The 26,242-nt window shown below is 38.9% G+C and overlaps 1 protein-coding gene across 5 annotated transcripts in view; it reads left to right on the top strand.

Annotated features, from left to right (window-relative positions):
* Positions 1-26,242, top strand: part of VEGFC (vascular endothelial growth factor C) — a 479,792-nt gene that overhangs the window by 359,502 nt on the left and 94,048 nt on the right. The window contains exon 1 of one of the 5 annotated variants that reach the window (XM_055276469.1): positions 2,132-2,895. The exons of 3 other annotated variants lie outside the window; for them this stretch is intronic. In XM_055276469.1, the coding sequence (XP_055132444.1) occupies positions 2,752-2,895 (144 nt within the window). In that variant the 5' untranslated portion in view covers positions 2,132-2,751. Of the gene's footprint in view, positions 1-2,131; positions 2,896-26,242 lie in introns of those variants that run through there. One more of the 5 variants, XM_063638454.1, reaches the window with a different exon arrangement.

The raw sequence follows: 26,242 nt of genomic DNA, 5'->3' as shown, positions 1-26,242 counted from the left end.
AGCAGGAAGATAACATTTTTGTGAGAAGTTTGAATACAGCTTACTGCTGTATTTAAATAATACAGTAGTTAATATGATATTAATATATTTTGGATATATTTTGAGTTTGTTGATTTTCCAGTTTTCACCCGCTGCTAGGCCTGTGGGTGTTGGAAATGGCTGTGGTTCTCAATTTTGTTTGCCTATTAGAATCCTGATGTCCAAGCCTTACTCCAGTTAGACCAGTTAAGGCAGAAAGGCAGAAGGTGTACTCAAGCATCTGTTTTTTCAAAATCTCCTTTTGTGATGCCAAGTGCAATCAAAGTTCAGAATCATTGTAATAGCAAATGGTTGAATGGAAACTCCACCTTCTATTCAAATCCTACCCCAGTCTGCCCTTAGCTGTTCTCTTTTCACAGATCTATCAGTGTCTGAAGATAACTATGGCAGGCTGATCAAATATGCATAGAGCAGGAAGACAGCAAGAGAGTGATACACTGACCATGTTCCAAATCACAAAATATCTCAATAGGCTGGATCATGGACCGAGTCTGATGGGATGGAATTTCATAAAGATACATAAAAAAGCATCTTGGATACAGTAAACTTAACTCCACAAATACAGGGCAATTTAGACGTGACTAAGTAGCAGTACACATGAAAAATTATTGAGGAATTTTGTTGACTTTAAGGGTAGTGTGAGTCAACACTGTGATTTGGCTGCCAGAAAATAAACTCAATCCAAGGCTGTGTCAACAAAGGCATACTGTCCATTCTGCATGCTCATTACAGCACTAAGTACTGAGCCATGTTCTAAACCGCATACTTCATGAACATGGAAAGCTAACAGTATGGTTAAGGGGGGAAACTGGAACTGTGATCTTGGGGAATAAAAGGGATATTTAGCCAGGAGTAAAGTTAGCTTAGGGAGACCATGATAAATATTTTCAAAATATTTGAAAGACTCAGTTGTGGAAGTGCGATTAGATTTATTGCGTAAAACTCCAGGAGTCAAAAGCAATAGAGAGATGGAAGGAAATGCTTTTCAGCAGTGTTGCTCATCAATATAGGGAGTGAACAGCCACACAGAATGGAAGTTTCCCTGTCCTTTGAGATATTTAAGCCTTCAAGTAAATTATGGGTGAGGAGTTTCAAATCTTCTAGAGTTGAACCAGATAAGAAAGTCTCTTCTTCCGGTAAGATGTTATGGACCTGTAACATCAGTGTACTTAAAAGTAGATTGGGAGTGAAAGGCAGACTTTTGATGTTCTGTACACTGTTGAACCCCCTTAGCGTGGTCCTCTGTAACCTGCTCACCCTGCCCCAAGGAGGCAGCTAGCCAATGCGACCAGCCCAACGGAAACCCCAGTGCTTTTCCAATGGGGAAATGCAGTCACTTTTCTTCGGATGTTACATCCTTTCTGGAATATGCCTCACACACATCTCTCTTTATCACCCCCTTTTTCAAGTAAACCAACTTCTTGCAGAAGCTGACAATGTGTCTCTTTACTCTCCACGAAGAGTCTGGCCCTTCTCTTCACCTGTCAGAAGTTTAGGATTCCAAAGGGATCACTAGCATCCATCCCAACAGCCTGCACTGCATCCTGAGAACTGCAGTTCTTGCGTCATCAGGCAACTTTCAACTACACAGACCAAGGGAGAGAGGGGACCCCTCCGAGGTCCCATAGGGTTCTCTGACATAGTGATGACCTTCTCTTGGAACTTTTAGAACCCCCAGGACATTTCCAAACTTCGAGCAGGGCGCCGGGGGCCAGGCGTGCGGGAGGGAGGACAAGAACTCGGGAGTGGCCGAGGATAAAGCGGGGGCTCCCTCCACCCCACGGTGCCCAGTTTCTCCCCGCTCCACGTGGTCCAGGGTGGTCGCATCACCTCTAAAGCCGGTCCCGCCAACCGCCAGCCCGGGGACTGAACTTGCCCCTCTGCCGGCTCCCCGCAGGGGACGGGGGCGGAGAGGGAGAGATCCAGAGGGGGCCGGGGGAGGTGGGGCCGCCGGGGAGGGGGCGAGGGAAACGGGGAGCTCCAGGGAGACGGCTTCCGAGGGAGAGTGAGAGGGGAGGGCAGCCCGGGGTCGGCACGCTCCCTCCCTCGGCCGCTTTCTCTCACATAAGCGCAGGCAGAGGGCGCGTCAGTCATGCCCTGCCCCTGCGCCCGCCGCCGCCGCCGCCGCCGCCGCCGCCGCCGCTCAGCCCGGCGCGCTCTGGAGGCTCCTGCGCCGCGGCGCTCCCGGGCCCCGCCGCCGCCAGCCGCCCCGCCGCCCTCCTCCCGCCCCCGGCACCGCCGCCAGCGTCCCCGCTGCAGCGCCCGCGGCCCGGCTCCTCTCACTTCGGGGAAGGGGAGGGAGGAGGGGGACGAGGGCTCTGGCGGGTTTGGAGGGGCTGAACATCGCGGGGTGTTCTGGTGTCCCCCCCCGCCTCTCCAAAAAGCTACACCGACGCGGACCGCGGCGGCGTCCTCCCTCGCCCTCGCTTCACCTCGCGGGCTCCGAATGCGGGGAGCTCGGATGTCCGGTTTCCTGTGAGGCTTTTACCTGACACCCGCCGCCTTTCCCCGGCACTGGCTGGGAGGGCGCCCTGCAAAGTTGGGAACGCGGAGCCCCGGACCCGCTCCCGCCGCCTCCGGCTCGCCCAGGGGGGTCGCCGGGAGGAGCCCGGGGGAGAGGGACCAGGAGGGGCCCGCGGCCTTGCAGCGGCGCCCGCGACCCCACCCCTGCCCCCGCCAGCAGACCGGTCCCCCACCCCCGGTCCTTCCACCATGCACTTGCTGGGCTTCTTCTCTCTGGCGTGTTCTCTGCTCGCCGCTGCGCTGCTCCCGGGTCCTCGCGAGGCTCCCGCCGCCGCCGCCTTCCAGTCCGGACTCGACCTCTCGGACGCGGAGCCCGACGCGGGCGAGGCCACGGTAGGTTTGCGTTAGGGTTTGCGGAGGACCCGAGAGTTTGCGTTAGGGTTTGCGTTAGGGTTTGCGGCGGACCCGAGAACCTGCGCGGGGGAAAGTGTGTGTGCTTTAAGCTTGTGTACATGGGATCCAAAGTTACTGAGCTCAGTGCACGCTGCTTTGGAGAAAAATCTTCTTCTTCTTTTTAAAGAGAAAGTTGTTACTAGAGAGGAAAGCAAGTTACACGAGTGAAGGGCCCGGAGAGGTGCCAAGTGAGAGATCCCGAAATCTATTTCAGACTGGTTTCCTCTCGGGCAACCAAGGGGTCTTGAACCCTGCCCAGTCAGCGGGGCTCTGGAGAGTATGAGTTCATTTTGGTCGGGAAATGCTCGTTTCTTTCCCCAGCTGATTCATGGGACTCCAAACAGATTCTGGGACACTGGTGATCAGTCAACGCAGCCTTACTTTCCTGGAGTGTTCATATTCTGCGGAGCACCAGGCGCTGTGAGCGACTTTGGAAAAAAAGTGTCAGGGACTTTAGTAACCAGGCTCCAGGGCTTTCAGAGTTCACTTGAAGTTGGTCAGACTTGAGATGTAACAGGAGATTAGAGTCATTAGATCACAATCAAGCAATGCAAGGCTTGTTTCAGCTTTATAAGCTCTTCATTCCTGAAATCTGGTCATGAGATACTGAAAACTAAGTTTTTTTTTTTTTTCTTGTTTGGGTTTTTTGTTCTGTTTTCTTTTAAAAAAGAGGTGTTTAATCCTTTGCCTGAAAATGTTGCCAAAATACTTTTGAGGCATCCTGATTTTCAAAAAGGATTTGTGTTTGGTCCTGGCTTCTTACTGGCTCTTCTAAAAGAGTATATCTTTATCTAAAAAGTTCATACCTGCCATAACCATATAGAGTATGCTTAAGAGAGTTCCTAAAGAAGTTATATTCGACATTTCAGTTCAAACACTTGCAGTACCCCTTGCTGGAACTATACTGCAGTAGTTTATTTCAACTGGTGGCAAATGGAGAGGTACCTGTTGACTATTTGACTATTGATTAACACACACACAATGTGTAGAAAATAAATAGCCTTATAGTTTGATATTTTATTTATATTTATATTTTGAAATACACTTAAAGATTGAGAAGACTAATTTTTGGAAATCAAACTACCTTTGTATTTAAACTTTGGGAAAACATTAAAATGTTGGAATGTGTAATAATTTAATATAGGGGTTAAAGGAATGCCTCTTGAGTAAAAACAATATAAATGAAATAGAACAGACTGCATTCTGTGAATCGCAAAAATAATTTTCAGTGCCTATACTTACATTGCCATAACTATAGTGATGAAAATATCTTTCTGTTCTTAAATACCGCAGAAATGTAATAATTGGCTCAATAACGCTTCTGATAATTTGAGTCCTTGATTTTGCAGTACCTATTTGCTATTTCTGCAAAGTCAAAACTAGTAAAAGTATGATTTAGTAAGACAACATCTCTGTGTTGGCTATGGTCACTTACTTTGGTTTACAGTAAGAAAATGTGCAGTAGAAAGTAAAATGAGAAACATTCCCTGATAAGCCAATAGCCTGTATGAGAGTCACTCACTGCTGGGTGAGTCTAGAATTAATGTACCCTGAGAGTGTGTGTGTGTGTGTGTTTACATGTGTTATGTATAGGAGGTATGGGATTGGAGGATAAAAAAGTTAACTTATTTTTAACTTTCAAAAGTGTCTTCATTGGTGATGTAAAATTTGCCATTGGTGATATGGCAAATTTTACCATTGCCGTGAAAATCACTATGCATTTTTATTCGCAAATGTTGCTTTTCATATTTAACCATTTTTATATTATGTATGGTGAATATGGGTTAGTATTCTGCATGTGATGTGGGTTCTTTTCCCATGCGATGAAACATCATTTCCCATATGAAACATTATCTCTGAGTTCCACAGACCGCAAAGCTGTATTTCATTGCTCCATCAAAGTGTCATTCCCCAGTGGGTGAATAGAGCCTTAACAGTGCATGTGTCATTAATGCGTTCAGTGAAACTGTTGTGTCCTTGCTATGAAACATGTCACACAACTGCCAAGAAACTGATGTGAAGACTCTATGTCTCTCCCTAGTGGCCTGTACAAGTGCCTCATTTAGATTTAAGCACTAGAGAAGAACTGGGGAGAAATCAATAGTTAATTTTCTATAACTACATGAACCCCAAGAAAATATTTCAGAAGGTAAACAGAAGATGTTAAATATCTATAATCCCAATAGATGCAATTTTTTCATAACTTTCACCTAGGAACTTTTTTAATATTTAAAAAATCGAAAATAGCACACAAGCTATGAACCAAGGTTAGCCATCCAGCCCTTCAGCCCACCCGTAAAGCCATACAAAAGATTGTAGGTAAGAATCACAAATAGAATGAAGATCTCCTTATTCCTTGACTTATATTTGCATTTACTGGATTCCTATTTCTAGTTATTTGTGGTTGCATGACTTACTGAAAAGTCTTAAAATGTTTCTCTGAAGGATGTTAACACAAACAAGAGAGTGTCAAAAAAGTAGGGCAGGCAAAAGTAAAATTAACTGGACATGATGGGAACAAAAGAGAATAGCAAGTCCAAAGCTGTTATATTTACAGTTTTTCTTATAGTATATGACCGAGTATGTTTGTCAACATCCACTCTTATAAGAGATTTCTGACATTCCTCTGAGTGATGCTGGTTATATGAGGTTTTAGATATAGAAAGTTCAAGTCATCTTTCATTTTGATTTCCACTCCATTATATTCTTCTGAACTATGAATATCTGATTGGTAGCTATTTATTCACAAGACAGTTATCAAAATTGCTTCATACAAAGCAGTTAATTAATTAGTGGCATATGTCTAAGACCCATCGATCTCTAATCCTGTCCTTTTAAGTTGAGTTGAGAAAGACGGAGGGTAGTTGATTTAGATTTCATTTTGGACTTCCAGTTCTGGTTCTGGTTCCTCTTGAGAGGAAAGTCCTGGCCTCCTAGTTATCTCCATGTGTCCAACCTGGAATGCTGTTTCTCAGCTCTTGCTGGGGTTTTCACCAACAGAGGTACTGGCGTGACACTAATGAGGGTTTCCCGAATCCCTGGGACTGTGCTTGCCTGCTTGCCTTTGGCAGTCCTGGGGTTCTTACTGAGAGTAGGACTTTATAATAATTCTCTGTGATGTTCATAACGTGTTATGCACTTCGCAAAGAGCTTTGCAAATTAGTTTTGTTTTTCACTGCATCTCCATAATATGGACATTATTTTATTTCATTAAGGATGATGAACCCAAGATTTGAATGACTTAACCAGGAAAAAGAATAGATTTTTTTTCCTTTTTTTCTTTTAAAAAAAGTTTTATGGCATATACAGACAGTCCCCGACTTAGAATGGTTCTCTTTAGGACTTTTGGACTTTACAATGGTGCAAAGTCGATACACATTCAGTAGAAACCATACTTCAAGGTTTGAATTTTGATCTTTTCCTGGGCTAATAATATGCAGTAAAATACTTTCTCTGGATGCTGGACAATGGAAGTGAGCTGTGACCAGTCAGCCGTGTGATCATGAGAGTAAACAACAGGTACTCTACTGTATATTAAATGTATTTTCAACCCAGGAGGAATTTGTCAGGATATAGCCCCATCGTAAATCGAGAAGCATGAGTGTTTTAGAGAAATGTGGTAATGGGTTTGGGCCTTTGGGCCTGTGATTCATACTCCTTTCAGCTCCTCTGCTGGTCTCCTTTGGCACACTGTAGCAGCATGCAGGAAGGCAGAGAAAAGCACTGTGTGTGACTTTGCAGTTAGGGGCACCTTGTTGCATTTATTTAGGTCCTAATTCCCCACAACGGGACAAACGGAAATAAACCCAGACTTTCTTCCAGGCTTTACCACATGGTGTTCGTTTGACTAAAGATAAATTATAAATGACCTAATCCATGGTAATATTGTAAGAACGACTGCTTAACTGGAAGCTTAACAAGATTTTCTGACAGTTTTTCAAAGTTGTGCTAAAGTAACTTCAGTGAAAGATTGTGATTTTACCTCTGCCAAATGACCTTTCACAAATAAGTGGATTTGGAAAGAACAAATTTAAGTTGGCAGAAGCATTATACTTCCTCTGACTTGTGAGCATATATTGTTTCACCTTTCACCAGTTACATCATTCCCTGTAGAGTGCATTTTATAAATACTATATGAGTCTACCTTTTGTTACAAACACATATTTGTAAGTACAGATTTGTATAAATTGTGGATTAAGGTGTCATTGATTTTTCTCATTAGAAAAAACAGATATAAAGCAGAGAACTTTAAACAAGGAGAGATGCTGATGAGTTTGATTTATAGTGTAATTATAAAATTTACTATAAGTATTTTAGGTTTGTGTAATTGTTTTTCTGAAACTTACTAGTGTAAATTTTTTGGGTGGCTTCTTTCCTCGGTTGATTAATTTTTTTTTCAGAGTTTATGTTTAACCATGAGAAAGCAGAGATTGTTTTGATTTAATTTGCTTTATTGGGCATCCATCATGGAATTAATCAAATTGTACATTAAATGCTTTGTCAGTGGATTAGTACTGTTTCCTTGTACTGCTCATGCCTTAGTGGCTTTCAGGTGTTAGGAGTTATCCATGATACTTTTTTCCAATTTTGAAATCCAAAAATTCATTTTCTTTTTCTTTCTTTTCTTTTTTTTTTTTTTTTTTGAGACAGGGTCATGCTCTAGTACCGAGGCTGGAGTGCAGTGGCATGATGTCGGCTCACTGCAACCTCTGCCTCGTGGGTTCAAGCAATTCTCGTGCCTCAGCCTCCCAGCTAGCTGGAATTACAGGCATGTGCCACTAGAGCAGGCTAATTTTTGTATTTTTTGTAGAGAGAGGGTTTTGCCTTGTAGGCCAGGCTGGTCTCAGACTCCTGACCTCAGGTGATCCACTTGGTCTCCTAAAGTGCTGGGATTACAGGCATGAGCCACTGCGCCCGGCCGCAAAAGCACATTTTCTTAAATTATTTGGTGCTATAATCCTGATCTGAACTGACATAAGGCTATTTATAGTCATTATTCTCTAATTTAAATATTTTTAATCTTCACTGGGAAAATAGTAGTGTATTTATTTACATGATGCTGCCATCAGTCCTGCTTGTTTTTGGGGTGTGAGTATTAATATGTCTATGCACTTGGTTTCCAGAAAAATTCCAGGTTCAGAGACTCTTGCAGTCTCCAGGCATTTTGGGTAAGCAGATGGATTGTAGCCCTGTTCCATATACCTTCCTCCGTTGCTTTATTGCCTTGTGGCTGCCTGGAAGAGGCAGGGAAATCTAATCCAGGAATTCAAGAAAGAAGCCATATGGATGCTCCTAATTCCTTTTTTACCCATTAGTACCAGGTTTATTTGCTCTTTAATCTACTTCAACTCAGGGGCATGTTAATCAATTCTTACTAGTGGCAGCTTCAGTTCTAAGTAGGAAATTACAGTTCAGTGTGTAATGCAAAAAATGTAGAGTGAGTGATCTTGTCTATAACAAGCTTATAAGCATTTTGGAGAACAGAAATTTACTCATTAAAAATACTACAAGTTAATTAAACTATAAATCCAGACCATGTAAGTGGTTTTGTAAGAGAGTCTTGTGAGTTACCACCAGTTGTTGGCTAGCCTTCTGGGAGTTGCATGGGCAGGCCTGGGAAAGGTGGAATGATATGAGACCCAATGGTAAAAATGAGTAAATGCTAATTACAGAAATGGGGGAGAGAGGGATGTTTTGAATATTGAAGAATGACAGCAAAGTACAGAGGAAGTAAAGGTCAGGGATATTTGGGGAACTAGAAGCAAACCCTTTGGTGCAAAAGTCAAGAGCTTTAAGGGAAACTGAAGGGAACATGGTGGGAAGTGTGAAAACCAAAGAGAAAGTCTGAGTTTGGGTTGAAAGCAACAGGAGCCAATGAAGATTCTTTAGTGGTATGCTGAAAGTGAGGTTTTTAAGGAGCTTAACCTGGCATTGTTGCACAGAAGTGTCTAAGAAAGTCAACCAGAAGCTTCTCAGAAGCCATTTTCAACTGCAGGGTTTCTTAAAGTGTCTGGCAGTGACTCTGCCTTTCTCATTACAGTGGCCACCCATATATGGTATTTGAACTCCTCTATATGCTTCTGATTGCTGGTGATGATAGTGGTGATTACTTCTGACTTACTGTAGGCACCCATCATTGTGCTATCTGGATACATTTACAAAAGTATAGAAATAGACATCTCTGCCATTATGGTTTGCATTCCAAACAGAGTAGGCAGTGTAAACAGTGGTCATGCTTAGATACACATACACAGACGCCCCCCCCCACACACACATACATGCATACACCTATTAATAGTTCTTCAGACTGCCAAGTATGACTTATGTGTTCTTTCTTGCTTGGTTAAGAATTTGTAGACAGTTCATTGAAATAGAATATTTAGACAATCAGAAGTGTACAAGATTAGAATCTCCATATTTGCACACACATTTATTTGTAGGTCAGTGGGCAATTAAGAAAAAAGAGAGAAGGAGATAACCCTAAAGTGTCCTGGAAATTCCTACTTTTTAAAATCTGCTAACAATGAGACCAGAAAGGTGGGGGTGGAGATGTGAGGAGGTGGGTAAACTACCAAATAAACAATATAAATACTTTAGTTGTTCTTATAAAAGTTTTTTTTTAATATGGTGGAATAATTTACTCAAACTCAAGAGATGCCACCTACTAGAGAAAGGACATACTGAAAGAGGAAATATTCAAATGCACAACTTTGTGTAAAAAGTGATACTTACAAGTTTAAAAGACTCACTTCTAAAGGAGTTCAGCTTCAACCTGTCCTCATTTGGACAGGTGGAAAGATGTACATTTTGGGGTAGATCAGAAAGATGTGGTTTGTGACTTCTATAGTTGGAAGAGTTTCTATTTAGACATTTATCTTGTAATTTAATTTACCTAAAACTTCATCCCTAAATTATCATTTTCTCTTACTTTTATGCAGTAGTAAAGTATGCAGCCATAAGTGATAGAGGCTGGGATCAAAGCTAGCTATTTTGCTAACTGCAGAACCTATGCACTCTGTTTACGCTGCCTGTGATAGCGCCTGGAAAAATTCACTGCCAGTATTTCTGCCTGTTTCAGTCACATAACTGTTGCTTGTGTCAGTGATGTAACTTGTTTAGAGATGCAGTGTAGTGGATAAGAGCACAGGATCTGGACATGCCTTTCTGTATTCATGTCCTGACTATGCCTCTTAGTACCTGTGTGACCTTGGACAAGTTACTTGGTTTCTCTGTGCTTGTTTGTAGCACAATGAGTAGATGCTAATTTTTAATTCTTTCTTTTTGTTTGTGTCTGTTTTGTATTTAGTTACTTTATCCTTTTTTTTTTTTTTTTTTTTTTTTTTTTGAGACAGTCTGGCTCTGTCGCCCAGGCTGGAGTGCAGTGCAGTGGTGCGATCTTGGCTCACTGCAAGCTCTGCCTCCCAGGTTCACACCATTCTCCTGCCTCAGCTTCCTCAGTAGCTAAAACTACAGGTGCCCGCCACCACGCCCAGCTAATTTTTTTTGTGTGTGTATTTTTTTAGTAGAGACAGGGTTTCACCATGTTAGCCAGAATGGTCTCGATCTCCTGACCTCGTGATCCGCCCGCCTCGGCCTCCCAAAGTGCTGGGATTACAGGCATGAACCACTGCACCCAGCCTAGTTACTTTATCCTTTTAAAAGTCCTCTTCCAAAATGCAGAATATAATTAATGCCTGCTTCATCAGGTTGTTTTGAGGATAAGAATGTGTATATAGGCCAGGTGTGATGGCTCATGTCTGTAATCCCGGCACTTTCGGAGGCTGAGTCAGGTAGATCACTTGAGCCCAGGAGTTTGAGACCAGCCTAGGCAACATGGGGAAAACTCTGTCTCTAGAAAAAAAAATTAACTGGGCATGGTGACACGTGCCTGTATTCACAGCTACTCTGGAGGCTGAGGTGAGAAGATGGCTTGAGCCCAGGAGGCGGAGGTGGCAGTGAGTGAGCTGAGATCACGCCACTGCACTCCAGCCTAGGCAACAGAGTGAGACTCTGTTTCAAAAAAAAAAAAAAAAAAAAAAGAAAAACAGCATGTACATACATATAAAGCCCTTGGAACCATGATTGGCATGTAGTAAGCTTTCTGTAAATTTGTGTTAAATAGTCTTCATGATCAGAAAACAAACAGAATATAGCATGTAAGTACTATGTCCTACTATGTCCTAGACATATGACATAAGTGTGATTCTTCAGCACCTTGCAACTAATTTATTAAATTTTTAAAATTATAAGCTTACTGACAATTTTCCCAATTTCTAAAATATAGCAAGAGGGTGTAATACTGATGTTTGATTTTGAAACAGGTGAAGGAAATGCAGGATGTTTAATCATTCAGTGTCTGGAGGCTACATACTGCAGTTCTGCCTATAATATGTTCCCACTTCCCCTGGGTGCCTGGGTTTGTTCCTCTCCTGGAGGGCAGCACAGGTGTCCATAGACCACACCAAACCAAAGAATCTGGGATGATGCTCTCTCCTTAAGGGCTTCATTCATACTTAGGTCATTTGGCTGAAAAGGACTTTGGTACACATAAGCTTTTTATAATGCCATATAATTTAATATGAACTCATCTTGAATATATTCAGAGCTTACACATTTTCAAGTTTAAATGTTTATTAATGAAACATGCTAATGTTGCTACTTTGATGTGTAAATATATCATCTATATTATTGCCACAAAAAATAAATATGTATTCTGAATTTACAATGAAATCATCACAGAATACCTAAAATATCAACAATTTCACTGAGGATAATATAAAGAAAACTTAATGGTAGAATGCTATATGCCAGAGTTAAACTTGTGTGAATTTGTTTAGGAAAATGTGATTGCACTTTTCCTAAGGGACCCTCTTCCTGAATGGTAACAGTACAGTGTGTGCTGTCTGAGATATGCGGACACCGGGATGAATTATGGAGTAGATACTTTCCTTCTCTGAGAGTAAGCTGATTTGCTTGAGTACTCTAGTTTATTCCAAATAGTTGATTTTGTTTGCTGGTTCTCTTTGTCAGTTTGCCAGTCAGTGCTGTGACTTGTGTGGTTACCCTGTGCTGAAGACTACAGTGCTGGGGGCGCTGGAGGCCCGTGAGCAGACAGGAAAAAGGGATGAAAAATCAGTGGTGGACACACTTCCCAGCTCTTGAACAGCTGACAGCATATTTTTTTGATTCAGTAACATCCAGAAAGTATTCACTTCCCTAGGATTCCAGTGCAGATGTTAGTTGGATATTTTAGAACTTTTGACCAGATACCACATTTTTAAACAGAATTTTTTTTTCTGACTGGAACTGGAACGAAGCACTAAACACTAAATAGACCCTCAGGTAGTATGTAAGTACATTAAAAATTAGATAATACTATATTATTCATTCACATCTCTATGGAGATACTGTATCATCTTTTTAAAAGTGATTTTCATATTAATATTTGTATTTCAGAATTAGAATTGTATGTAAGCATATAATAAAATGCTTTATAGTTCAGTGCTATTATATTTTCCCAATTATAGAATTCAAATTAACATTTTAATGTGATTTTCTTCACAGTAATTTTTCATTGTCACACTAATTTATTTTTCTTTCAATTTTTTTTATTAAAAAAATTTTTTTTAAATTTGAGACAGGCCTCACTCTGTTTCCCAGGCTGCAGTGCAGTGGCATGAATGTGGCTCATTGCAGCCTCCGCCTCCTGGGATCAAGTGATCCACCTACCTCAGCCTCCCAAGTAGCTGGGATCACAGGCACATGCCACCCCACCCAGCTATTTTTTAAATTTTTTTGTAGAAATGAGGTCTCACTAAATTGCCCAGGCTGCTCTCAAACTCCTGGGCTCAAGTGATCCGCCTTGGCCTCCCAAAGTGCTGGGATTACAGGCATGAGCCGCTGTTCCAGCTTAATTTCTCTTGTAAGTGCTTTGCTTACGTTTTTATTGTTAGAAACAGGATTCAAATAACTGCTTATTGAATGTTCTTTTTATGTAGAAGAAACAGTCTTGAACTTGATAATACTTTTGGTTCCAACTTGCTAAAATATTGGAAAAGGATGAAACATTTGTGAAAATAGTCAGACCTTGGCATTGCGGTAGTTGAGGAAGAGTCATGCGTGTGAGTGAGTGCCACTCTGAGACAGCCAGCGCTTTCTCCCTTGTGGTAATTGAATAGGGTATGGGAAGCCGACTACTTAATCTGCTTCAGCCAAGCAGTGTTCAAAGTTTAATGCCCTGTTCCTGAAATGACAAACATAATTACCTTACCTAAAAGGATGTGTTGGTAATGATTTTACCAAATAGTTCACTTGGTGAACAATAATGAAAACAGTTCACCTTCCCTTGTCTTTGTTTACAATTAAATTAGCCCCTCCACATCCCTCCCTGCCCCAAGAGTGGATGAATTTGGCAATCAGACTGAAATGTTAAAGAAAATGGTCTTGACTCTCTTTTAACTGAAGTGACCACACAGCTGCCATGAATCCCGTAACTGAATTCCTATAACCTGTAAAAGGGATTGTTATTTCCACTCACTCAAAGTTTCTTGAAAGTAGCTAGTTAATATCAGATACCAGATGGGAGGCTAAAATCACTGTGGTTTAATTTACTATAATATCATTGCCTACATGGAATATTTTTAATTCTTTCTTTTTGTTTGTATCTGTTTTGTGTATTTAGTTACCTTATCCTTTTAAAAGTCCTCTTCCAAGTTTATGTTTTGAAAAAGAGAACACTTACTGAGATTCATGTTTGCTTACAGGTCATGACATTTATGACTTCTCTAAAAAACAAACTAATCCCTTTGTCTCAGAGCCAAATTTTAGTTTTAACATAATAGTGATTCATTGTTTGTTCTGAGTCCTAGATCTCTCTTTTAATTTTGGTGTCTGTCCATGCCAAATTAGAATTTTATTAAGGCCAAAATTATTCATGAGTCATGACCATCACACTTACAATTGGGTAATTTGAAGCTGCTTCAGATACACATTAAAGCAAATAATGATGTCATAAATTTTAATGCAATATTTTTTTTCCTTTAGTATTGGTAGCAGTGAAACCTGCTCTGTTAGAGACCAATTCTGTTTTACTTTAGAAAAATGTACCTTTGTGCTCATGTCCATGAGAGCACAGTATACTTATTATGTTACTATAATATAGCACACAGTGACACATAACTTAGTAAATTAAACATTAAAAATATTTAAAATTGGTGATTTTTTTTGTGCCATGTTGATTTGACATTTTTTCTTCTATCTGTCTAAAACTAGGAACAGTGTTAGTATGACAGCCTCAAGTCATGTTAAGACGACACACGTAGAAGACTGATGCTCGGGCTTCCTCTAGTGCAAAACACCTGAAATTCAAATTTTGCTTTTCTGTGCTATTTTCCTAATTAAATGTATCCTTGATGTTGAGTTTAACTTTATTACACCCCTGTTAAATATCTGCAATGTGTTGGGAAGGAGGAGGACACATATGCCTGATTTAAATTTAATATAACTGTATAGATATAATTTCATTTTCCATTCAAAAATTGAAATGATATAAATTAATATGTGTACAGCTAAAATTAAATCTGTGATGTCGAGATCAACTCCATGCTGTCCTTGGTGCACTGTGTATTACACATGAGTATTAAATGCGTGCTTAGTGCTTAGTGAATGGGTTAGAAGGAGTTTTTTGTTGTTGTTGTTGTTGTTTTGAGATGGAGTCTCGCTCTGTCGCCCAGGCTGGAGTGCAGTGGAGTAAGAATCTCGGCTCACTGCAACCTCCGCCTCCTGGGTTCAAGCAGTTCTCCCTGCTTCAGCCTTCCGAGTAGCTGGGATTACAGGCACGTGCCACCATGGCAGGCTGATTTTTGTATTATTTAGTTGAGACTGGGTTTCACCATGTTGGCCAGGGTGGTCTTGAATACCTGACCTCAGGTGACCTGCCTGCCTCTGCCTCCCAAAGTGTTGGGATTACAGGCGTGAGCCACCGCACCTGGCCTAGAAAAGAGTTTTAATAGATACCCCTGTAAAATGCCAAGCAATCTGTTGCCATTAGTAAGAACTGCGACAAGTTCCAGTTAAAGATGTACATGTTTAAGAGCTGTCGTTCTTTAATAAAATATGACCAAGATGTCTTAAACATGGGCTTTAATACATGTTACTGTGGGTTTCACTCCAACTTAATAGCACACAAAGCTCTGAAGACACATGATTTCACTGGTGGTACATTGGCACATTGTTTTCTGTCCTTGTTTAAGTTCATTCTTGTCCAGAACAGTTTCTGGTTTTCTAAGCCTAAGGTATTAACATTTGAGTTAATTAAATCGATAGGGAGCCTTTTATCTTTTTTTTTTTTTTTTTCATATCTGGGGGCTTTGCTTTCCCACTGACATTAGCAGTTCCCTTCCTATGTGCAATAGGAAAAATGTGCAGTCATTCCAGGAGCATGGTCTCCTCAGAAGGTTAAAAGTGTTTGTAACTTAGAGGTTAATGTTTCACTCCAGAGGAAAGTGTTTCACCCCACTTGATGATGTGCCCTTGGTGCTCACAGATAGGGTAGTACTCTTTTTTAAACCAAAATTTTAGAACCGTGTTATGCAAATCTTCTTTATAAATTACACATTCGTTTCTTTCCTTTTATGCCATCTTGTACTCTAGTATACTATTTTGCAATTAAAACATTTTAAACTTCTTCCAGAAAAAAACTTCTTCCAGTAACTTCTTACTTCAAACTACTTTTACTAATGACAAAATAACTATGTCCATCACGGTGAGGAATTATTCATTGTTTATACCACCTTGTATTACTTATATAAATATCATCCTATAAAAAAATACTATAATTTATATTGGGACTAGATTTTCTTAAATTTAAATTTAAATTCTTTTGGAAAATCAGGTTCTATCGGCTCTGTTGTCTTTTCATCTCTAATTGTACATCTTCCCACTATTTTGATTTATACATGATGTTATTATATTAGGATAGCTTTGATTTTAATGTAATATTAGCTAGTTTTATGGCTTGAAAAACTTAGTACATATACTATATTCATAAATACAGCACTATACACTCTAGCATATGGCATGTGCACTTAATCTGAAGAATTAGACATTTTTTCCTGTTCTGTGATGATTGATTGATTGGTGGTGGGGGCAGAAGGTGGCCAGTCTTTGGCAACATGTAAAATTTTGTTAAAATTTTGTCAAACTGATTTATTCCATTGCTAAATTTTGAAATCAGTATTTTTTTAGGGGGAATATCTCGAGTTTATGAGGACAGAAAGAAATATTCTTAGAAAATTGAGAAGGTTTAGTCCCTGTACATGCAAACTAGGGGGTGCTTAGATCAGAGCAAATGTCTTGCAGCAGGGGTTGACGCTGGGCCATGTTTAGTCATCAAAGCATGACTTCTATTCTGGGAATGTGGTAATTAAGAGGTAAATATTATTTACAATAGCCCTTATAAATCTTTAGTTGTTCAACAAAATAACTTGCCATCAGAGTTAGATGATTTAGCTAAAATTATTTAATTGGGTTATTCCTACTTGATCGAACATTTGATTATAATATATGTAGTAGCGTTAAATAATTTGGGATTTCTGGCCTCTGGCTGGCTGTTGAAGACTTTTTTTGGTGGCGAGGGGGCATCCTAAGGAACAACTTTCCCTCTACTAGCATTCTTTACTAGAAAAAGCTCCTATTTACTTGTTTTTTTCCTAAATATGTGTTTTATTTCGTTTTGGCATTGTCTTTCTTGCTCCCAATTATAATTGTGAGCAAATAGCAATCGAAATTCTGTGTAACTTCCAGCACAGTTTAGTGGTCAGAGCTTGCCAGCAAGTATGTCTATTGTGAGAAAACTGCATTTGCCACAGCTAAACCATCAGCACGTGAAGTCATATTGTCCTCTGTTCTGTAGTTGTTTTTTCCTAGTTATGCTTTATTCTGATTCAAGTTCAGCATCTCAGTGATCATAATTGTGGGGAAAAAATTTCATTTTGAACTATAAACAGAAAAGATACCAAGTTGTTGTATTTGAAAGATTATTTTAGAATTTGGTTATACCTTCAAGTAAAATAAGCTGAAGAACCAGATATTTAGGCATATTTTGACTATAAAATAGATCCTCTACATATAACAAGAATAGCTTTTTTTTTTTTTTTGAGACAAAGTCTTGCTCTGTCGCCCAGGCTGGAGTGCAATGGCACAATCTTGGCTCACTGCAAGCTCTGCCTCCTGGGTTCATGCCATTCTCCTGCCTCAGCCTCCTGAGTAGCAGGGACTATAGGTACCCACCACCATGCCTGGCTAAGTTTTTGTATTTTTAATAGAGACAGGATTTCACTGTGTTAACCAGGATGGTCTTGATCTCATGACCTCGTAATCCGCCTGCCTTGGCCTCCCAAAGTGCTGGGATTACAGGTGTGAGCCACGGCGCCTGGCCTATATATAACAAGAATTGCTTTTATATGTCTATATGTCACTTCATAATATTTGTTTATTATTTAGCTAGTTATTGCCTATAAGCCAGTATTTAGGTACTATATAAAATCTGAGGAAAACAGTTCTATAAGATTCAGTTAAATTCCAATTCTGTAAGATTCCAAGATGTAAAGTGTTTTAGGTATTTAAAAGTTTTATATAGACAATAGTTACTCATTTGTTACGGTATATGAATATAGACAAGAACTTAGACCGGAGCAGAAAATAACAATTAGTTACATAGCTATTTCAAAGCCCATGCAGTAGTTTTTTGTTTGTTTGTTTGTTTGTTTGTTTGAGACAGAGTCTCGCTCTCTCGGCCAGGCTGGAGTGCAGTGGCGCGATCTTGGCTCACTGCAAGCTCTGCCTCCTGGGTTCACACCATTCTCCTGCCTCAGCCTCCTGAGTAGCTGGGACTACAGGCGCCCGTCACCACGCCCGGCTAATTTTTTGTATTTTTTTTAGTAGAGATGGGGTTTCACCATGGATGGTCTCGATCTCCTGACCTTGTGATCCGCCTACCTCAGCCTCCCAAAGTGCTGGGATTACAGGCGTGAGCCACTGCACCCAGCCAGTAGTTTTTAATGTTCAGTGAAGTTAAAACATCTCCTGTCCAGTTATGCTGTGTAATAAATATTAAAGCAGGAGATATTAGAACAATACAACACTTACTGTGCTATTTATAATTTAAAATATTAAAGATAAATAATAGAATAACTATAAATATTGATACTATGATAAAACTTTTAGCATGTCTAAGTTGTTCATTTTGATAGATACAAAAAACCAAAGCCAAGCAAAATAAAACACACCTAAAACTTTATGAATGTTAACAGTTTTCTATTTTTGCCATAAATCTTTGGCCGTTGCATCATATTTTATTTAATAAAGGACGGTTGTTAAGCTAGGGCTTGGTCCACTGTGTGTCAGTATCAGGATGCGATGATTCTTTTCTGACCCATATTCTTCTCTCTCTTTGGCTTTGGTTCTCTTGTAAGGCTCTTCTGTAGGTGGCCTTGGCCACACCTGTGAAATATAGGGCACAGTTGTGCTGCTTCTACTCATTGTGAACTTGATCATATGTTTTGTATTGTGCCTCTGTTCATTGGCCCCTTTTTATTTTAGTGTAATTCAAAGTGTTAATTGGCGGTTTTAAATGTAGTTTTGACCAAATTGTGTTTGAGGTCACATGTACCCAGTTTAAAAAACAAAGAAAAAAACTCAACTCACTTCCCAGCATCCTTTGCAGCTAATGTTGCCCTTGAATAGTTCTTGTCCATAAGAGAAAATCTAGTAGGGATTTATGGGAAAACTTTTGCTTTTTTTTTGCTAGGGCACTGCTTTTCTTCTTGTTCCCTTATTTCCTTCCATGGAAATCAGAAAATGTTTTATAATTTTAAAACTTTACCTTTGTTTCTCAAAAGAACACTTTCAGACTTATGTAAAGCAAGATTTTAATAAGTAATATGTTGCCTCGACTATGGAGTAACTTTCCAAAGTAGTACTGTCATGATCTTAATTTATTGACCCTTAGGGTTAAGATGATTTGTGTCTTTATAACCTAACATTCTTTGCTTGGCTGATAGATTCCTTTAAAATGTTGTGTGTTTATATTTTATACATACTTTAAGAAGCTTTATTCAATAGCCACATTTCAAATAAATAAAGGTTCTTTTTTTTTTGGTAGGCCTATACCTTTGTTTCTTCTAGCTTTTAAAAGTGTTAATAGCGTGGGAATGACCCTTGACCATCTCTGATTGTTTGGGAAATGGTAACTAGAAAGAACTGAGAGAGGACAAACTTGGATGAGAAGTCTCAGAACTGATAGTAAAAACAAGTGCAAACAAGAAAATATATTATGTACTTCATTCAGATTAATAAGTAATTAAACACTTGAACTATTCAAAAATCTAGTTTGAGTCTAGGCTTTTGCAAGCCTGAATTTGTCATCATAATCATCAAAATGAGAAATTACGAAAGAATGTTAATTTAAATTTAAAACAGCTGGAAATACAATACATGGCATATAAGCTTATCTTCTCATCTGTCAACAACTGCTTGCAGATGTCACATGAACTGTTTTAACTGCAATTATAAAAGTCAATGGAATGTTTAGGGGTGATTCCAAAAATGTGATTGGCTGACATACAGAGTTATTCCTAAGAAACAGGCTGTCCAACACAACTTTAAATATACTCAAGCTCTTTTATACTGATTAAGAGTTTCAAGTTAAGGTTTTGGGTTAAAAAAATCAACATCAAATGATAAATAAGAAATATAATCTTGTTTAAATTATTTATTCTAATAGTTTATTTATGAACACAACATATTTCTCTTTCCTTACATTTTTTTTCTCAGTAGTAAAATTCTGGAGCTGGAGCCCATAGGCCAATCCGTAATATATCTGAAATGATTAAAGATTTTATACTTGACAAGCCCTCTGTCTGCAGGTTACTTGCTTCTTCTTGGAGCAGTGGATTTATCATCCTCCACTCCAGGGTAAATGTCTAAAAGTCACTTCTGCCACATTATTTCCCATCTGGTAGATTGTTATAATACCTGTGAGTCAGTATTATCTGCACAGTGTATTTCCTCTGCTCAAGCCACTTTGACCATATGAGGTGTTCACATCTGATCAATCGGGCTGAAGATTGCCCTAGTCTGAGGCTGGACCAATTGATCTCTAACGATATTCTTACCTGACAATCTAGAGGATACAAATCAAGATGTTTCAAGTGCAGAAAGCAACAGTAAAGCATATGTTCTAATGTGTAATATATCTTCAAGACAATCTGGACCATGAAGTGTATTTTTACTTATTGAGTGTATATAGGAGGATCATTTTATAGGATTGGTTATATTTTTCCATTTCTTGATTCTTTGATACTTAAATTTTCGGTTTCATATTCTCCTCTTTCACATGTTGTCCCCATTTTACATATGCAAAGATAGTTGTTTGCCACAAAAATAAACATTTAACAAACTCCAAACACATAGACTGTGTAATTAGCATAACGAAATAATAGTGGCTGAGTGATGAGCAGAAGTGATTCTCTCATTTGGCTCTGTGGCTTCCAAAGTTATTAATGATGTTACATATTCTTTTCTATTTTATTTAAAAACTAACACTCATAAAGTTAATTCTCATAATTTTTGCTGGGTTTAATAATTCAAAATATCAATCAAAATTTTTATTTAGTATGCAGTTTCATTCTATTAATGCTAAATGACGAGTTAATGGGTGCAGCACACCAACATGGCACATGGGTACATATGTAACAAACCTGCACATTGTGCACATGTACCCTAAAACTTAAAGTATAATAATAATAATAAAAAAATTATCTGCTAAATTAATATTAAGTAGTCCTATAGCATACATTACTTAATAATTGCAAGTAGTGACATATCATAAATAAAGTGTATAATGTGTATTATTGATTCTGTTATTTTATTTTTCCTAGCAATGCACAGGGAACCAGTAAATTTCACAAGCAGAGAATACTAACTTGTCATTTATTTAGTATTCTAAACAAATGAAGCCGCCTCTATAAGTGAGTTTTCTGGACTTCTAAAGATGAGCATTGTTGAGTTTAATAACTCAAATTTTTATTGTGTTAAGTAAAATATATTAAATATAACCTCACCCTAATGACTCAGCTGTAATTTAAAAAGAATTCATGATCAGCCTGGGTAACACAGTGAGACCCCATCTCTACAAAAATAAAAAATAAAAATAAAAATAAAAAAAATTAGCCAGGCATGGTGACATGTACCCAAGTACTCCGAAGGCCGAGGGTGGAGGATCACTCAAACCTAGGAGTCCAAGGCTGTAGTGACCTGTGATAGTGCCACTATACTCCAGCCTGGGAAACAGAGCAAGACCCTATCTCTTAAAAAACAACAACAAACCCACACATGAAAATTATTGCTGCTTCCCATCGATTTTCAGTGCTATCATTCTTTAACCTCTCTACTATTTGCCTTCACTTTTTAAAATGTTGCTTTTATTCTTCTCTCTTTGGTCTCCTTCTCTAAAATTTCTCCCCTGCTTCTGTTTTTTTTTTTATACTAGGAAGACATTTATTATGTTTATAGCTATGATCAAACCATAAAATAAGTTTATTTCATTCTCTGGTGATTTCACTAACTATTTGGAGAGTATCAGTTAAAATGGGATTTGTTTGTGTGTAACAAAATCTAACTGTAGTGGCTAAAGCAAATTGGAGTTTATTTTTCTCTAGTAACTAAAAGGCCCCAACGGGCATTTAAGGGCTGGTACCACATGGAACAACATCATATCATCAATGTCCAGACTCCTGTGCTTTTTTCACTTGATCATTTTTAGAGTTTGGCCTTCTGTGCTTCATTCCTCTTGGTCACAACACGGCTGATTGTTCTGCAGCTTTATGTCTGATTTCAAGGAAGAAAAAATAGTGAGAGAGGAGGTTGTTGCCTTAACACATTCAAACCAAAGCAAAAGTTTTCTCTGAAATCCCCAGTAGATTTGCCCTTACATCTCCTCAGGTGGAAGTGCATTTTTGCCATTCCTGGCTGTAATAGAAGCTGATAAAGAAAATACATGCATCTTCTAACAATACTGAAATTCTTCTCGCAAAGAAGAAAAGGAGAATGAATGTACTTTGGGTAGGTATCTTGGTCTGTTTTATGTTGCTGTAAATCACACACTGGATGATTTATAATAAAAAGAAATTAGTTTTCCTCACAATTCTGGAGACTGGAAAGTCCATGGTTGCAGGGCTGTGTCTGGTGAGGGCCTTCTTACTGTGTCTTCTCATGGTGGAAGGCAACACATCAGGAGAGATTGCTCCAGAGTGCAAGAACAGGTGGTACTTTATATGACAAACTCATTCCTGTGATAAGGAGCCCGCTCCCAAGATAACACAATTAATCCATTCAGGTGGGCAGAGCCTCATGACCTAATCACCTTCTGAAGGTCCCACCTTTCAATGCTTTTGCATTGGGGATTAAGTTTCCAACACATGAAGTTTGGGGAACACATTCACGCCATAGCAGAAGGCAACTACATTTGTGACATTGTGTCATTGTAATTTCTAGATTTGTTTTCTCCAGGTTGTTTGCAACATTGGTGTACTCTTTGTATACCCACCTGAAAGATTAATGTTACTGAAGTATTGTTTTTAAGAAAGAAAGAAGAATGCTATCATGTAAGACCTTTTGATTGTCCAAAAGATTAAAATCCCAGTTTGGAGAGGTAGCACTTACATGAAAAACTTATAAAACATGATAACTTAAACTTGCTAATTTCATCGTGTCAAACTGCATAACAGAGAAAGGAAAAACTTGAAGGCCACTCCTCTTGAAAAAGTATTTGAGTAGTGTCGATTTCAGTGTAAGACCAATTAAATAATGTCAAATTAAGTGAATATAACATTAAAATATTTTCTTTAACATATTGTTGTTGATTTCACTTTTACTCTGTAATTTTTGTGACATTGGAAACAGGAAATTTTCAAATTTTGACTTCTTTTGGATCGTTTCCTCTCCATTTCTTAATGTGTAAACCATAATAGGGCTTTCTGCAGCCAACGTGCTCATTCTTTTCTTTCTGTTAGGCTATGCCTTTTCTGAGAACAGTTGGTACTGATGGAGATTTCTGTCCTTTTTCTTCACACAAGTGTCATATGATAATTGGGGGATCAGCTATTGTCAGATCACAGGCTCCTCTGATAACAGAATACCATAATTCCGACTTTCCTGTGTTGATTTGTAGATCCCACACTGTGTGATCATGACAAACATCTAAGCATAAGAGGGAGATGAATGATTAAAATTTATTCACTCTACCAGTAAAACACCTGGTACAGATGCAGTGTGTTGTCCTCACAGAGGAAAAACAGTGGCTCCTCCTTCCAGGTGGCATGTCCACAGCACTGGTACCAGATAACAAGAACCTTAGACTTTTCTTATTGCTGCAGTGTTTCTACCTGTGCCTCTCTTAAGTGTCTTACACATTACTCACGGAGAAAGAAATACAAAAATGGAAAACATAAGGTCACAAAAATGCATTTAGTGCATTTATGATGTTAATGGAAACCTTGGATACATTTCTCTGTTATTTCCTTACAACTCTTCATATTTTACAATATTGCTTTTATTATTCAAATTCATAATCATATATGTGTTAAACAATTTTTTTTGTTCAGTAGACTGTGTATCAAACTTAAGAGGGATTTGACATGGAAAGACATTTAAAAGATGGCAGACAACAGCTATTATAAGGGCATTTGAACTTTAGATATTTTCCCTTGGTCAGTTTCCATAGATCATCATCTGATCCACTAGGGTTTGGCCAGTTTATAGTATTTAAATTTTTTCCCCTGCACCTGTAGTATTTTCTTTAATGTTTTGAATTATTCTTCTTAATGTGCCTTGATTAAGGGTAATTGTCACATACGCTGATGTTTTCCCATTAGGATGAAAATATTTAGAAAAGCTGTACTAGCAAAAACCAGGTTAATTTGTTTTCCAAGTAGAATTTAATTATTTTATTTCAAGCTTTGATTCCTTTTTTAAAAATTAAGTAAATGTCCTTGAGAGCAATACCTTTGTGTGTGTGTGTGTTTATCAGTTACTTGTACCTTCAGTTGAATGAAAGACAATAGTAGGTTGTATTATGGCAGAGGGGTAGAAGAATGGACATTCTCATGGGTACCTCAAAGGTCAAGTCAGAATTGGCTTCCGTGTGGATGGAAGAGAGGAGTGGAGAAGGTGCTCATCATGTGGAAAAACAAGAAAAGTCTATGACAGGCCTCAGTGTTTGCCAGCCGCAGTGGAATTCTCATAGCTTCTATTGAACTCTGTGTCCTAATCTTTGGAAACCACCTCAAGAGAGTATATATTGCTAAAATAGGAGCTCAGTTATTTTTCAGGGGCAGTGATCCAGAGGACACTATAATAGAAATAGATAATTTCAAAGTTGAAAATATATTAGATACTATTTTTATTCTCTATCTGGAAAGTCTGAATTGAGGCTTTATTCTGTTCTGCTTTCTCAGATAAATACCATATTCAGGTCACTGGAAATAATATGTCAGGTTTTAAAAGAGACTTCATATGTAGCCAAATAAACCTGCTAAATATATTTAGAAAATCATGCTAGTGACTAGTATCTTAAACTGTTTCCACAAAAACAATGCTGTTAATAGTAGGATTTACCCTTTTGCATTGGAAATGAGTTGTCAACGTTAAAAAGATGAGTAGCCAGATATTCTTGCTAAACATGTTTTGAGAAGAAATGTAATAATATAAAGTTTTTGTTAAATGTAGCCTATTAATTTTAAACAATAATACTGACTGAAGTCATTAGGTAGCTGTTAAAAGAAGTTAACCTGGTTTTGGCTAGTGTAGCTTTTCTAAATATTTTCTGCCCAATGGGAAAAGAGGGATAAGATCCAACTACAATTGGAAGCTTAAATATTTAATCAAGTTTGCAGAACTACTATTAAGATCATATGTAACTATCAGATATTTTTTAATCTGAGGACTTCTTTCTGGTAAACAGAGATTTCTTCCCAAGCATTATACGAATATGTCTTATTGACTTATTTTTTTGGCATGGGTTACTAGGAAATAATACTTTCAGGGAGTTGACGGACCCAGATTTGATTCCCAGATAATTCAGATTAACCTTCTTTAATCATTCTATTTTATGTTATTACTGGAGAGTACAGGGTAGGTTGAAACAGCATAGACTGCCGAATCAGAACTGGATTTGAATTTAGTGATGCGCTTTAGGAGCTGTATGACCTTAATTCTGTGAGTCAGGCTTTCTGAGTTAGGCTGTGAACTGGGCAAAATAGTGTATACGTTACAACATTGTAACAGAGCTCATTTAAAGCACTGTCTCATGTTAGCTACTGATAAAGCATTAGTTCCCACTCCAGGGCCTGTTAGAAGTCTAACTCCATCCCTGTGAGTCACATTCATGCCTTCATGGTTCTCATTTGAGGTTTTGTGACCAAAGGCCCCACAGATGGAATAAAATTAATCTAAATATCCATTTATTAATGTAATATCTGTTAGCTAATTACATATTTATTAAATATAAATAACAAATAGCTCCAAGATACCAGTGACCTCCATGTTGCTAAAGCCAACAGTTATTAGAACTCCTCTGTTCTGTGAGCTTTTCTGTGATGGTCACAGGTGAGACCGCAAGAGGACACACAGGAGAGGCACAAGGAAACAAAGTTTATTATACTGATAGGTCTTAGACAGGAGGTCACCACCTGCCACACAGGGTCACAGGGTGTCTTAGTTTGTTCAGCCTGCTATAACAAAGTATCTTAGACTGGAAAATTTATAAACAACAGAAAATTCATTGTTCATAGTTCTGGAGGTTGGGAAGTCCAAGATCAAGGAGCCAGCAGATTAGGCGTCTGCCGAGGGCCCACTCTTCATAGATGGTGCCGTGTTGTATGTCCCGCTCACATGGTGATAGGGGTAAGGAGGAAGCAGGCTCTCCCAAGCCTCTTTTATAAGGGTACCAGTTTATTCTTGAGGGCTCCACTCTCATGACCTCGTCATCTCCCAAAGGTCTGGCCTCTTAATACCAAAACGCTGGGGTTGATATTTTAACATGTGAATTTTGGAGGGACACTGACATTACAGACCACAGCATGGGGGGTGGGGGTTGGTTCTCCATGTGGCAGAAGACAGGAAAGAGGAGAGAGCTTATACCACAGCCTTTACTGGAGTTTCAGGGTAAAGGCAAGGCAGAGTAGGGTAGGGTAAACAGTTTAGAACTGGCTGGTTTGAATAATTTCAG

This window comes from Symphalangus syndactylus, chromosome 4 (genome assembly GCF_028878055.3).
Source record: "Symphalangus syndactylus isolate Jambi chromosome 4, NHGRI_mSymSyn1-v2.1_pri, whole genome shotgun sequence".
NCBI classification, from domain to species: Eukaryota; Metazoa; Chordata; class Mammalia; order Primates; family Hylobatidae; genus Symphalangus; species Symphalangus syndactylus.
Note: the sequence above shows the minus strand (reverse complement) of the source record. Positions and strands in the feature narration are given on the sequence as shown.